Source organism: Macaca thibetana, chromosome 13 (assembly GCF_024542745.1).
Source record: "Macaca thibetana thibetana isolate TM-01 chromosome 13, ASM2454274v1, whole genome shotgun sequence".
Classification (NCBI taxonomy): Eukaryota; Metazoa; Chordata; class Mammalia; order Primates; family Cercopithecidae; genus Macaca; species Macaca thibetana.
Genome location: NC_065590.1, coordinates 68,663,878 through 68,679,104, shown reverse-complemented (window position 1 = coordinate 68,679,104; position 15,227 = coordinate 68,663,878). Strand labels below are relative to the sequence as shown.

Genomic DNA, 15,227 nt, shown 5'->3' with positions numbered 1-15,227 from the left:
CATGAGCATTTTTCATGATGCAGGGAATTGGCAGGCAGCCTGATCCTTTCCTTTATTCACTAAGATTGTTGCTACAATGCAGAGTTACTACGGAACAAAAATATTATTAAATTAACTTGATCAATTTTAAAACCCTATATGGATAATTCAGGCAAGAATAAAACCTTTACTCAATAGCAGTTTTACCCATTTTATCCAAAGAACTTCAGCAGCCCCTTTCCACACGTGGTAACTGCTGAACCAGAAAAGAATCAGAAAAAATATGGAACAGAACTGCATTCTTAACAAACCATGCCATGTAGCCTAACTTCTACATTATATAGATGAGGAACTAGATCTAGGAACTGAGTTGCCCAAGACCAAATAGTGACAGAAATTACTAAAATCCAGGCCTCGCCCCTCAGTCTCTGCCCTTTCCCTTGTCACATTTTTTTTTTTTTTTTTTTTGTCTTGAGACGGAGTCTCGCTCTGTCGCCCAGGCTGGAGTGCAGTGGCGAGATCTCGGCTCACTGCAAGCTCCGCCTCCTGGTTTACACCATTCTCCTGCTGGGACTACAGGCACCCGCCACCTCGCCCGGCTAGTTTTTTGTATTTTTTAGTAGAGACAGGGTTTCACCGTGTTAGCCAGGATGGTCTCAATCTCCTGACCTCGTGATCTGCCCGTCTCGGCCTCCCAAAGTGCTGGGATTACAGGCTTGAGCCACCGCGCCCGGCCTAACCTGTCACATATTCTTCGTTGGAAGAGCATCACAACCCATCACATGGCCCTGAGCTCCATCCCATGTGTCACACCTGGTGGCAAGTAGTTTGAGGATGGGACTCCAGAATGTATTCCCTGTGCACTTTCAGTGTCTTGCTCTACAGTTTATAAACCATGTGGCCTTCATTCACACATAATGGCAATAATTTGCCAGAGCAGTCTCACCTTCCTCAGAAACATAAATAAACTAACAAAAATAACAGGTTTTACTGATCCCGAGTCAAGTGTTTAAGAGGCAAAACTGCAGGGAGCAAAGGGTTATTACACAGCAGGAGGAGGTACAACAGGTGTGGAGCTATTTTAGTCTTTTTGGTTAAGTGGTGGAAATTTTGGCTCAAATACTAGTGCCTTGCTGAGAAATACTGTGGGATAAGTGATCATACTGGGCCTTTGTGGGACAAGCTTGAATTTGTATTGGCAAGTCATATAAATATTACTTACCCTTGTAACAGTCTAGCAAGAAAACCTCTATCATGACTGAGGTGGCTGACACTGGCATCAGTCCTCTCAATTTTCTATTAGGCAGAAAAATCTCAGGTTTTATTATGACAGGTGCATAAAACAAAATGCATTAGCTATCTCATTTTAGATTTTTTTTTCAGAAGATTCCTAAAACCCTCTTAAGGATTTATAAATACATTGCACACATAATTTTTGTTTTTATGGATATTTGTCTACATAAATCAGTCTCTTACTGAATTCCTCTTCAAGATTTTGAAGCAGCTATGTATATACATTAGCATATGTGCCAAAGTCTAAATGAAACTGGGTAAACTGGATAAAATAGTCTCTTAATTTTTTAAGAAAATGTGAGTACATTCATGAATAGGTCCTCTTGCAGGCTGAGACTCAGTGAGAGTAGCTCAAAATTAGTTAGGATAAAGTCTGTAAACTAAGCAACCAGAGCATTACTCAGGCTTCAGAACACAAAGAAATTCTATTTTCTATTCATGGAATCATCCCCTCCTCACCCTCAAATCCTCTTTCCTGTCACTGTGCACAAGACCTCAGTGGGCTCTCTTCCCTGGCTCTAATCTCTTGTCCCATAGTCCAAGGTGACCAGAAGCAGCCAGCCACCCTAGCAATACAACCATAAACCAAACTCAGGATCCCATCTCCTGCTGGTGTGGGAGTGAACTAACTCACAGATTCTCCCTACACACCTCCCCAAATGTATCTAACCGGCTACATTTAAGCCTTGCAGACCCATATTAGCCCTTATTTAAACTAAAGGATTGGTGGGCTAGACCTACTTTGTTACTGTAGTAAAATAAAATTACTATTTTAACCTTTTTAAAGTATACAATTCAGTGGCATTTAGTGCATTCACAAGGTGTACAACCTTCAGAACATTCTGATCACCCAAAATATATCTTGTTGCCAATAACAATCACACCTCCATTACCCCCAGCTGGCAACCAGAATTTTACTTTCTAATCATTTACCAAAGCAGATAACATTGCTTAGGCTACTACAGCTTATACTTCTACTCACTGAGAAAAGCCAATTACTTCAATGACTCAAAAGGGCTTTTGTGTAAGATTTTGAGCATTAACATCTGGATTCAAGTCATTATATCCCCGTTTATTTTGTTAAACTTGGGCAGATCACAAAAATCTGGGCCTCTCACCCCCAGTTTGTGAAATGGAATGATTATACAGCCTTCGCACCCCCACCACAAGTGCTGATCATTCCTTGACCTTATTTTTTCATCTTATAGTGGAATTCATAAAAGCTAAAAGATTTAGATTATATTACCCAAAGACTAAAGACTCATTAATCAATTTTCAGTTCCTCTTAAGGATTTAGGAAATAGTCTGCCTCGTATTTATTTAGAAAGAAGGTTTAGCCATTTTTCCATTGCTTCCCTTCTAAGCTCAAATGAACCTACTGACTTTTTAAAGCTAACCATCTGCCTGAACTTCTATTGTCTGGCATACTAAGTGCACTTGATAGAAGCTGGAATAAATGCCTGAAATATCCATGAAGCCAAATGCTTGCAAGTGACACTAGTGAAATGGTTTTTGTAGAAACTGAAGGTTTTTTGGTTTCAAATTGTCATTATTTGAATTTTTAAGTTGCAACAAAAATATTATCTACTTTACATTCATGCTTTGTGACATCAAAAATCAGATATTTTAAATGGAAATCAATGAACAAAATTTGCTTTGAATATATACACACATAGTCCAAGTCAGTCAGATTCTGCAGATTATCTGGGATATCAGTATTTTTTAAAAGTTCCCCACATGATCCTTTTTGTTAGTCATGAAATCATCTCCCCACAAAATAAAATGTTCCTAACTGTTGAGAAGCACTGCTAAATATCACTGTGCAGCACAGGCATTATCTACCTTGTTTTTCTTCCCCTACTCTCCTAAGAAAAGGTTATTTCACATAAAGTCACATCCAAAAATCACCTTAATAACCTAAACTTCACAATCGTAAGTTGTAATCAAGTTTCACACTCCCAAGCTATCCCACCGGTACTGTTATTTAATACGCTATACTAAAATTATGGTAACAATCCAAATCTTTAAGGCCATTTACTGATTTTCCGGGCTTTCAATAAACTATGATTACTTCCCAGAAAAAAAAAAATAACATTGCTTCTTAATTTCTTTTGGTATTACTGGGGAGAAGAAAAAAGGAAAAAATAAATGATGACCAGATTATAATTATCAACTCAACTCAAAGCAAACATTTCAAGGTTGCTCTGCAGCTTAGCCTGATTACTGTGTCACCCCACAAGGGAGGTGTGAAAGTTTTCAAATCAGAGATTGCCACTAATTCAGTGCTTTTACTTTATTAGCAGTTCTGTATCACTTACAAGGGTTTAACGTATAGAGATTTCTAAGTTACATATAAATAAGCTTTCTGCTCTTAAAAATTAAATGACCTGAGTCTATTTTAAATGTTCTCACTACAAAAGTATGCGACATAGTGGATGTTAATTAACTTGACTGAGCCATTTCATAATGTATACATTATACCCATATATGTAATTTTTGTCCATTAAGTTTTAGAAACCCTTGAAAGAGCCATTAACAAATCTACACACAATACTTTCAGTAAGTGTCCATAAATATTACATCTACGTCTAAACTTTGTGGTACCTGACAGAAGAGTACAAGGTAGTCTCACGCGTGTAATTCCAACACTTTGGGAGGCTAAAGCGGAGGATCATTTGAGGCCAGGAGTTAAAGACCAGCCTGGGCAACATAGTGAGACCCCCACCTCTACAAAACAAAAAGTTTAGTTACCAAAAAATAAAGCCTATGGTTAGCAAAAAGACAAAGATATATCAAGTTTAAAATAGTGCCTTTTGTCAAGCAATTGTCAGTGCTTTCATTTTATTGTGTTTGTAGATTAAACTGCTAAAGATGAGATTTAGGCAAATGGAGACCCTTAAAATACATAGGTTGTGTTTTCAAACTCAAAAGAGAACTCTGAAGATGTGTGTATTGTGCACAAAATACCCAATGAGCCTATGCTCAAGGTGGTTTCCACTGTGTATTCAATTTTTCTCTACTAGCTAGTTTCCCTCAAGACAGCAAAATGGCTCTAACAGTCCCAGGCCTAATCTTACACAAGCAGACCACACTCCTTAGCGAGAGCACTTCCTCATCCATTCGTCAACAAATCCTAGGTGTCATTCTCTTTGGATCAGCCTAGGTTACCTGTTCAACACAGAATCAGACTATTACCTTGTTTACAACAGTGGTTCCCCACCCAATCTGATATCCTTTTACTATGCTGAAATAAAATTCCTAGATAATACCTACCTACACACAGACACACACAGCTTAAAGAAAAACCAAATAAAACTCTAATTGTTAAGGGAGAAATAAAATTTATGATAAAATATATGTTGTAATACATAAATGCTCAGGCATGGCTACAATAGAATACAGAGATGTGACAAATGAAAACTGACCCTTGTGTATTATAATGGCAATCCCAATAATACGTTGATGATTTAATTTTCCAAAATGGCAAACAACTCTCGAAAGCATTCTAAACATTATTTCCTTGGTTTATAAGGTAGTTGTATTGCTAAAAATTCAGTGTACTGCATATTAAAACCACACAAAAATATTTTGCATTAATATATTAAAAAGTCAGACTCTAGGATCAGGTCATTATAAACAGGTTTTTTACCTATTTGAATATCTGATAAGAAATCGGAAAGTCATGTAGGACAAGGGATAATTCTTCCTGGTCCTACCTATTGAATTGTTTGCAGCGTCCCCTAAACACTGAAAAAACACCCCTACAAACTGTCAAAATACCCCTCTAGGAAGACCTGCCACCCTTATTAAGAGGTACTGAGTTAGAGTGATGAGGCTAAGTCAATAAGGCTCACTCAAACCTTGATTACTGCTAAAAAATAGGGGAGGGTGGAATGGAGGATAGAGAAAACAATATCCAACATTACTAGCTTCCTCATTTGTAAATTAAAACTCAGAGAATTTCAAGTGTTCCCTCGAATGAAGGACTTTCTATGAAAGTAACTAGTAAAGCAAAGTCCATTTTATTTGTTCAAGTTCAAAAAACATTAGAACTAAGATCCCTAGAAGATGGTATTTTGCTAAATAAAATATATTAGGTTTCAATTAACACTTGAATCCATTTGATGAAAATGTTAGGTTTTAGGCAAAAGCAACGATATTATGGATTAAATATCCACTATTTAAAATCCAAAATATCCGCGATTTAATATCCCAAATAATTTATTTGGTTTAAATAGTATTCATGCCTGCACATTCACTTACTTTTTGGTTGACATTGAAAATCATCATGAGCAGAGCTGCAGTACTGTGAAGACAAAGGCCTGCTACTCTTCACACGAACCCTCAGTGGACTAAAAGTCTCTTAGACCAAACCACCACATGGAGATAGGAAGTTCATTGCTGTTATCTCACAAGCACTTTCGTTACCTTTAAGAGAAGCAAAGCTCCTTGTGCTTCAGATTCCTAAGTATGGGAAAATGTTCTCCACTCAAAATTTCTGTATTCCAGAAACAGTATCACTGACAGCTACTTTGCAGTTCCCTAGCAGCCTATCTGTAAAGAAAACATGAAACAACTGACCCCATTTAGTCATTTTTTCCCCTCTTCTCAATTCTGTTCAAGACATAGTTGAGACAACCAAATCACTAGGATGTTTGCAAAGTCTCATGTTGGCTACAGTTGCAAATATTTTTATTTGGTGAAGCAACACCTTTAGCAGAACAGGGATTTTTAAAAGGCAGCTCATATTCCATAACTCAGTTTGGCAGATTTATTTTCAAATACGTAGTAGGATTTGGATACAGAGATGGGATTTCAATATTTTTTTAAAGAAACTCAAAGCTAGTATTATTTCTTTATAGCTCTTAAATCTGATTTTTCTTGTTCTTCTAAAAGCATAAAGATAGCTCAGAGAAGAATGTTGCCAAGGCTAAGGAAAGAGGGAGTATTCACAAAGCAAAGTTCATTAACAGCAGTCATCCCCAAGTAAACTATCAAAAACATTAGTGACAGCAGCAGTATAGGGCTTACACACCAGTGCATATATCTATCAGCAAGGCCCAACTTACCAACCAGTTTACTCCCAAAGAATACACTTATTTTGGTAGAGAGAGAGCCTTACAGATAAAAATCATTTCTACAAGTCAAAACTAATTAAAATCTAAATGCCCTGCCAATACCTACAGGTTTATTTCTTAATATCTTAGGCATTAAAAAGTCTGTAATTCTGTAACCCACATTAATTTTCAGAGGAGGAAAGAAAGTAGACAACTATTACATAAACCAAAATTAAGGCATTTCAATTTTTCAACAGAGGTAGAAAAGTATTTATAGGGGGAAAAAAGCTTTGTTTATTGTAAAGTTAGATAAACTTAGGTATTAAATTGGCAACGAGTAAGAAACATACATAGCCCAGTATCGAACACAGTTCACACAGTTACCCTTGGCATAACTTACTGGGTTCTGTGATAAGGGTCTAAAATACTTCTAGGTTAAAATTTAATTTTTTCTTTATCTTTAGAGGAAATGCTGGTCCACTGCCATCAAAATGAGGGGAAATAAATGTTAATGTGTGTTTAGTTTCCATCTAAACTTTCTATTAAACAGCTCTAAAACTGTAAACACGTGCCTTATTTATAAAAGGACTCATATTAAAATTTAAAATAAAGTCTTTACAAAAGATCTAAATGGAACTTGCATTTACAAATTTGTTTAAAAGTGTCAGGATTACAAAACTGCTATTACCAACTATTGATATCAGTTATTCTAGGTAGATGACACATATTCTCCCTTCTTTTAAAAGATGAAAACAAAATGGCCACATCGGTTTTTCTATTGTAAAAAAGCTGTGAACTTGGTAACAATCGTGCTATAGTCTCTTAATACCACGTTTGGTCCTTAAATCTTACTTGCCTAGGTATAAAATCTATTATTTTAAAAAGAAAAAAAAAAAAAAAAAAAGCAGATCCAGTGGGAGAAAGAATGTTTAATAAATGGTATTGAGACAAATAGCTATCTGTTTGGAATAAAAATAAAATTAGATCCTTAAATCTTGTACCATGTAGAAAAATACATATTACTGATGGATTCAAGAGTAAAAAATAAAAATGTAAATATCCAAAATTCTACATACAATTTTAGGGGGTACACAGATTCTCTGAAGCCCACCCATAGATCCCAGATTATTATCTATAAGAGGAACTGTTAATTATAACCTCTATTAAAATCTCAATGCCAAATACTAGCTGTATTTAAGTCACATGCAACAAATGAAAATGAACACATTAACTCATTGTTATAAGTTTATAAAATCTCCAAACTGGACTAGAAACAGAGAGGCATGTCAATACAAATGGACACTGACTTAAAAAAAAATACACCAATTTAAATAAGTCTGAATGCATACTGTACAAGTGTATTCATGTCTGTTAGCCTTTCAGAAATATAAAATCAGTTAAATCTGTAGTACTTAAAATTCAACATATGTAATGTTATTCTCAAACTTGATTAAATAAATACAAAGTTATGTTTAATAGGAGTAACTGCAACATACTTAAACATCTAAACATATAATAGGAATTCTATATTAAAATGCAATACTTTCACCTGCATTAATCTCTTACACAATGAAAAAATACTTGCAGATAATTAGCATTAAGAATGCAAATATATTTTTACTGTGGAAGAAAAATTACAGTAATAAGGTTAGAAATTATATATCTGTATAATCTACAATGAAGCTGTAGATAGTCTACATTATGATATTCTATCTTAAAATGAAAACAATATTTAAGTTTACAACAAATTTACTCAAGGCAAAATATGTTTATTACAGAACAGGATCTTAAAGTAAGCAAGGCAACATGAGATCAACCATTTTAGATTTTTTTAATGAAGTGTAGCTTTGAAATTGTAATAAAGGTGAACATAAATTCTAACATGCTCTTCTCTTCTTATAAATGGGATGATGTAGAAAAGCAAAGCTTCAATGTATAGGGATTGGAACCATCTGTAAAAAGTAAAAAACAGAGTTAATATTTCACTTCATCAAACTTTCAATATCACTTTGAAGTACCAGAGTAAATTATTTCACCTTTTTATACAAAATATAAAGAATATGGTGAATATAAAGCAGGAATATAAAGAAGTAAAACTGACCAGACTTGGTGGCTCACCTGAAGTCAGGAGTTCGAGACTAGCCTGGCCAGTAAGGTGAAACCCCTCTCTACTAAAAATACAAAAGTTAGCTTGGTGTGGTGGTGTGCGACTGTAGTCCCAGCTACTCTGGAGGCTGAGGCAGAACTGCATGAACCTGGGTGGGAGGTGGAAGTTGCAGCGAGCCGAGATTGTACCACTGCACTCCAGCCTGGGTGACAGAGTGGGGTGACAGAATGAGACTCCGTCTCAAAAAAAAAAAAAAAAAAAAAAAAGTAAAATTTCTAAGTAAGGTAAGGGGAAGATTTTTATTCATATTTACTGAAAGGTAAGCTCATGAAGGCAGACTTTATTGACTGCTACATTTCTATTGTTCTCAACACTGTCCGGCACTCAATTTTTTTTAGTGAACTGATCATTAAAGAATAAACAGTATCGGCCGGGCGTGGTGGCTCATGCCTGGGAGGCCAAGACGGGTGGATCACGAGGTTGGGAGATCAAGACCATCCTGGCTAACATGGTGAAATCCCGTCTCTACAAAAAATACAAAAAACTAGCCGGGCATGGTGGCAGGCGCCTGTAGTCCCAGCCACTCTGGAGGCTGAGGCAGGAGAATGGTGTGAACCGGAGAGGCGGAGCTTGCAGTGAGCTGATTATCAGGCCGCTGCACTCCAGCCTGCACTCTAGCCTGAGGGACCGAGCGAGACTCCGTCTCAAAAAAACAAAACAAAACAAAAGAATAAATAGTATCAGGATTAAGCAGCAAAGTTCACATTGCAAAAATACTGCTAGCAGTTAACTCTCTATAAAAGTCAATTCAGGCCAGGCGCAGTGGCTCACGCTTGTAATCCCGGCACTTTGGGAGGCCGAGGTGGGCGGATCACGAGGTCAGGAGATCGAGACCATCCTGGCTAACACGGTGAAACCCTATCTCTACTAAAAATACAAAAAATTGGCCAGTCGTGGTGGCAGGCGCCTGTAGTCCCAGCTACTCGGGAGGCTGAGGCAGAAGAATGGCGTGAACCCAGGAGGCGGAGCTTGCAGTGAGCGGAGAATGTACATGTACAAAGCTGGAATTTACATTTACATGTACAAAGCTGGAATTTACAAAGCTTTGTACATGTACAAAGCTGGAATGTACATGAAGACATCTGTGATCCCAAAAGTTTCCAGGAAATCTAGTATTAAATCTCTCTTCATCAATGGGGCATGTAAGTTTTGAAATTACTGGAAAAAAAAAAATTGGGTATACTTCACAAAAATATTTCCACTTTGCAAATTTTTCTTTCCTTTAATTTTTCAGACCAGGCAGAAAATAGCTCTTCCTCAACTGTATATATAAGAAATCAAAGCAAAGAACCGGTTTTGCTATCTTAATGTATCACAATTTTAGTATTAAAAGCTGTAGTTCATTAAAGAAAAAAAATTCCTGTAAGGGGAAAAGCATATGCATCAACAAGTGTGTACAAGACACTGCGGAGGATAAAAACATACATAACTGTCCCTATCTGCAAATAGTTTACAATTTATATACTATCTCTAATGTATTTCATATAACTTTAAAGCTTTTTAAAACTTTCTCTCAAAAATTAAGCCTGACTCACTACTTAATAACATTTCCCTTTTCTTTTTTAAACTAAAAGTAAAATGAGAAGGAAGTCGACATTGTGGCTTGTGCCTATAATCCCAGCAACTTGGGAGGCTGAGGCCAGAGGATTGCTTGAGGCCAGGAGTTCAAGACCACCAGCCTAGGCAATACAGCAGGACCCCCCTATCTAAAACATTTTTTAAAATAAATATACATCAATAAGCTGGGCATAGTGTTGCATGCCTGTAGCCCCAGCTATTTGGGAGGCTGAGGTGGGAGGATCACTTGAGCTCAGGGAAGTTGAGGCTGCAGTAGGCTGTGATTGCACCACTGCATTCCAGGCTAGGACATGAGCAAGACCCTGTCTCAAAAAAAAATAAAGTGTTTCTTACTTTTTATTAAGGAATTTTCAAACATACACAAAAATATAGATAGGTTTAATGAATCCCCACATACCTATCACTCAGCTTCAGTAATTGTCAATATTTGGCTGTCTTACTTCATCTACCTACCCTTCACACATAGTTTTGAAAGCCAGAATATTTCAAAGCAAATTTCAGATGTTATTCCACCCATAAATCATTCAGTGGTTTTTTTTCTCTTTTTTAAACCATCATTCATCACCACACCCAATAAGGTTCCCCTATTATTTAAATACCCTTTAGATCCAGGATCAAAGTAAATTACACAGCACAAAGTTTCAAAAATTAAACTTGAGTTTTCTCATGCCTGTAATCCCAGCACTTCAGGAGGCCGAGGTGGGCGGATCATGAAGTCCAGGAGTTTGAGACGAGCCTGGCCAACATGGTGAAACCCCGTCTCTACCAAAAATACAAAAATTAGCTGGGTGTGGTGGCAGGTGCCTATAATCCCAGCTACTTGGAAAGCTGAGGCAGGAGAATTGCTTGAACCTGGGAGGCGGGGATTGCAGTGAGCTGAGATTATGCCACTGCACTACAGTCTGGGGGACAGAGTGAGACTCGTCTCAAAAAAAAAAAGAGGCCATTGTTAGTATAATGGAGACAATAAACAAGTGGTAACAATTTCACTTGGCACAAATTAAAACAACAGAATACCATTTTTAATCTATCATACTGGTAAAAATTGAGTATCTGACAACACTCAGTGTTGCTAAGAGTGCTGAGCAATGAACATTTTCATATACCACAGGTGGTAATGTAAACTGATGCAACCTTTATAAGGTACAATCTAGCAACATTCTACCTAACTATAAATCTTCATGTCCTACACTACTGAAAAACTGTCCTAAAAACACACATTAGAAAGTGCAACTATTGATCAGTCGTGGTTGCTCACGTCTGTAATCCTAGCACTTTAGGAGGCTGAGGCAGAGCTCAGGAGTTCAAGACCAGCCTGGGCAACACAGTGAGACCTTGTCTCTATTAAAAAAAAAAAAAAAAAAATTAAAAACTAAAAAAAATTAAAAAATAAAAAAGTGCAACTATAAGGATGTTTATATTATATTACAATAACAGATAAAAACAAACAGAAGCAACCAGAGTGTTCATCAGTGGGGAGATATGGTAAATAAGACAAAACTGTGATACATCTCAATTATAAATAGCTATCCTGAAAATGCTTTAAAAAAGCAGCTTTGAATGTGGCAATATAGAAATAGCTCCAAGATATATTAAGTGAAAACAGCAAGACATAGGCAAGTATGTACAGAAGAATCATTTTGTTTTTTTATTTTATTTTTTTGAGACGGAGTCTTGCTCTGTTGCCCAGGTTGGAGGGCAATGGCGTGATCTCAGCTCACTGCAACCTCACCTCCTGGGTTCAAGCAATTCTCCTGCCTCAGCCTCCCAAGTAGCTGAAACTACAAGTGTGTGCCACCACGCCGGGTTAATTTTTTTTTTTTTTTTTAATTTTTAGTAGAGACAGGGTTTCGCCATGTTGGCCAGGCTGGTCTCAAACTCCTGACCTCAGACGATCCTCCTGCCTCAGTCTCCCCAAGTGCTGGAATTACAGGTGTGAGCCACAGGGCCCGGCCAAGTTTTAAAAATATATATAATTATATACACACACTAGGGAAGAAAAAAAGAATGAGACAAAAGGTTCGAGGTTGTAGAAAGCTTTAACTTTTCATTTTGTACCTTTATGTACTGTCTGAGTTTTCTAACCATATGCATGTATTGCTTTCCTCTAAAATGATCAATAGGGATTGTGGAAGTTATAGCTTGAAGGTGATTCCAACCTCCTGGTACTCCCACCCTGTATAGTCCCCTCCCACACTCACTGTACCATGTTTGGTCTCTGTGACCAAAAAAATTGTAACGTTAAGTGATGGTATGCCACTTCCAATGTTAGGTTATAAAAAACATTGTTGATTTATCTCTTGGATCACTCAGAGAGAAGTCAGCTACCATGAAAAGGCCAATGTGGCTTGACTGAGCCTGCACACAACAACATGAGTGCGCCTGGGGGTGGATCTTCTGGCTTCAGTCAAGCCCTGAGATTACTGCAGACTTAGATAACAGTTTGACTGCCAACTTCATGAGAGATCCTAAGCCTGAATCACCCAGCTGAAATGCACCCAAAATACTAACCCTCAGAAACAGTAAGATGATAAATGTTTGCTGTTTTAAGATGCTAAATTGTATGGCAATTTGTTATACAGCAATAGATAACTAATACAGGAATTAATATGCCTTTTGTTTTCGTATTTATCTGTATTTTTTAAGAAGCCTATTAAGTGTTATTTTTATATTACCATGAATGTTTCTGTGAAGGTAACTCCCACTAAATAATTATGACACAAATACAGCATTTTACTTACTCGGGACTCTTATCTGATAGTGATTCAGTGCCGTCAGGGCTTCTACTGCATCAGTTTTGCACTCCCATTCTAACAGCCCAGAAAGTGTTTTGGCTGAAGCTAAAACAAAAAAACACAAACTCAGTTATTATTACTTGCTTATCACCAACTTAACCAGAAAACTTTAAAAGAGGGACTGTTCACTTACGTTTTGCATCAAACACTTTATATTTGATGAATGTAAGAACTTCATGGTCATTACACAACTGCCAAAGAAAGTAAAACTTCATTAAAAATATAGCCAAAATAATATCCCACTTTTTTACAGAAAGTAAACTTTATGGCAGAATTTAAGTTTCAATTCTGGAATGAATGGATTAAATCAAGTATGTTTTTACATACTTTCTCAAGTTGTATGAGAAAATCAATTAAAAACAGTAAAATTCTATAAATTATGTTAAGTAACTTAGTGCCGTACAATAAAATCACCAATTTGTTAACTAAAATACATATTCTCAGAGTTGACCAGGATTTATCTAGTACTTAAGGTAGGGAGTAGAGTTCCAGAAAATCATTTATCTGAAGCATTTCTTACAATTCTTACTTAGCATTTTCTAAGTTAGGGGAAACAATATGGATAAAATTTTGTTGTGGGTGAGATTTAAAGACATGAATGTCTTTAAATAACTTTCTGAATGCAAGAGTAAGACGACCTCATTCTAATTCCAACTCTCAAAAGGACTGAACCACACATCAACAAAGACCAATGAGGAATGGAGGCCAGAAAAGTACAACGGTCAAAGAATAAATTATCCGTACCAAGTAAATAAAATACTAATAATATCAAAAGCAAAAGAATGAGCAAGGCGACTTCCAAATGAAGCTAAAACAGATTTTAAAATAGGAAATGGCAACATTCTATACACATTTGTATTTCAGTGCCTACCTTTGTGAAGGTCTCCTCTGTGACACACAATGGAACATTATAATAATGCAAAACACAGGAGGGTGGCTGGATTATATTCTTAGATGCTTGGCCAGCACTTGTAAAGCGATTATTTTTGCTCATTGCAAAATCCTTGTAGCTACTCGTACCATCCTCCAGCTCAAATATTTGACTTGGAACAACTGAATGTTGTTTAGACACGCTAAAGATTAGAAAGAAAAGACATACAAAAGTACTTTGTTAGATAAAAAGCAACAAGTAGTCTCAGAATGCTGATATATTTTGCTTGCATAAATCTTAACCAAAAAAGGCATACATAGAGCTATTTAAATAGAGGATTTAGTTTGGGTTATAATCAATCACTCTTGTAGTTTAGACATCAATTAGAAAGAAAATCTATTAAATATATTCTCATATTAGAAAACTTTAACACAAAAACTTGCCCATTTAAACGTTTTATCATCATAAAACTAAAAAACAGGTATAGCTAAGCAAAATCTGAGTGATATGACCCTAATCCTTATCTAAAATAACAATACTACAGCTGTTGTTTAAGATGTGCCCTCAGTTACGTTAAAATATTCTCAAGTTGACATTAATGTCTCTAATAAAAAAGGATAAAGATTTAAAAATATTTTTAAAAATTTATCATTTAAGATAGATAATTACCAAACATTAAGTCTTTTCCCAAATAATTTGACATTATTAAGGTGTGTGACAGCTCTTTCTACAGCATACTCATCACCCATTTCTACCAGTGCTGTACCAGGAATGGTCTTCATAAATTTTACCTGTAAACACAAAATCCGAAAAAGGTGACCATTTAATTCCCTTTTACAGTAGCAGAATTTTTTAAAGACAATATGACCTAAGTGGTTTAAAATACAGAAGATCACCTGGATTTTAACTATATTCTGCCATGTTACGAGATACCCTTAACTCTTATCAAAATTCAGTAGTTAAAAAGGAACACTATACTACTATTGTATAGCCCACTGAAGAACAGCACATTAATACATAATGTTATATATTAATTATGTGATTTGAGGGCAATATACTTAACTTCTCTGAGCCATGGATTGTTGTTGAAAATGTAGATAATACCATCTGGCAGGACTCATTAATATTTATTCTTTCAACAAATATTTATTAAGTGTCTAATATGTTTTGATAAGCACTGTGGTAGGTACTGGGGATTTAATGGTGAATGTTAACAGACATTATCTTCCTGAACCTTATATTCTAGTAGTTAAGTCAGAAATGTAAAAGTAAACAAATAGTAATTACAAACTATGTAGAATTCTATTAATGCAACAAACAAGATGCTATAAAAGAAATAATACAAAATAGCCTTGAGATAGCATGGTCACAGGAAGGCCTGTACAACGTAGGGGAATACATGTTATTTCAGGACAGTTTGGGCAGAGGCCAAAGTTACCCTCTTGTACTATTTCCAGTTTTAGAATATAATGCTGTAAGGGTTAGAA

The 15,227-nt window shown here is 36.1% G+C and overlaps 3 protein-coding genes across 7 annotated transcripts in view; 2 read left to right on the top strand and 1 right to left on the bottom strand.

The window, feature by feature from the left end:
* MORN2 (MORN repeat containing 2) overlaps positions 1-15,227 on the top strand; it is a 1,051,609-nt gene that overhangs the window by 705,746 nt on the left and 330,636 nt on the right. The gene's annotated exons all lie outside the window — the stretch shown is intronic.
* Positions 1-15,227, top strand: part of GEMIN6 (gem nuclear organelle associated protein 6) — a 470,738-nt gene that overhangs the window by 226,500 nt on the left and 229,011 nt on the right. The window lies entirely within an intron of this gene.
* The window catches only part of HNRNPLL (heterogeneous nuclear ribonucleoprotein L like), a 42,641-nt gene continuing 33,443 nt past the window's right edge, over positions 6,030-15,227 (bottom strand). For 3 of the 5 annotated variants that reach the window (XM_050753365.1, XM_050753364.1, XM_050753363.1), the window contains 5 exons: positions 14,410-14,531; positions 13,741-13,942; positions 13,003-13,060; positions 12,816-12,914; positions 7,241-8,281 (listed from right to left, as the gene is read on the bottom strand). In XM_050753365.1, the coding sequence (XP_050609322.1) occupies positions 8,226-8,281; positions 12,816-12,914; positions 13,003-13,060; positions 13,741-13,942; positions 14,410-14,531 (537 nt within the window). In that variant the 3' untranslated portion in view covers positions 7,241-8,225. Of the gene's footprint in view, positions 8,282-12,815; positions 12,915-13,002; positions 13,061-13,740; positions 13,943-14,409; positions 14,532-15,227 lie in introns of all 5 variants that reach the window. The other 2 variants (XM_050753367.1, XM_050753366.1) reach the window with 1 other exon arrangement.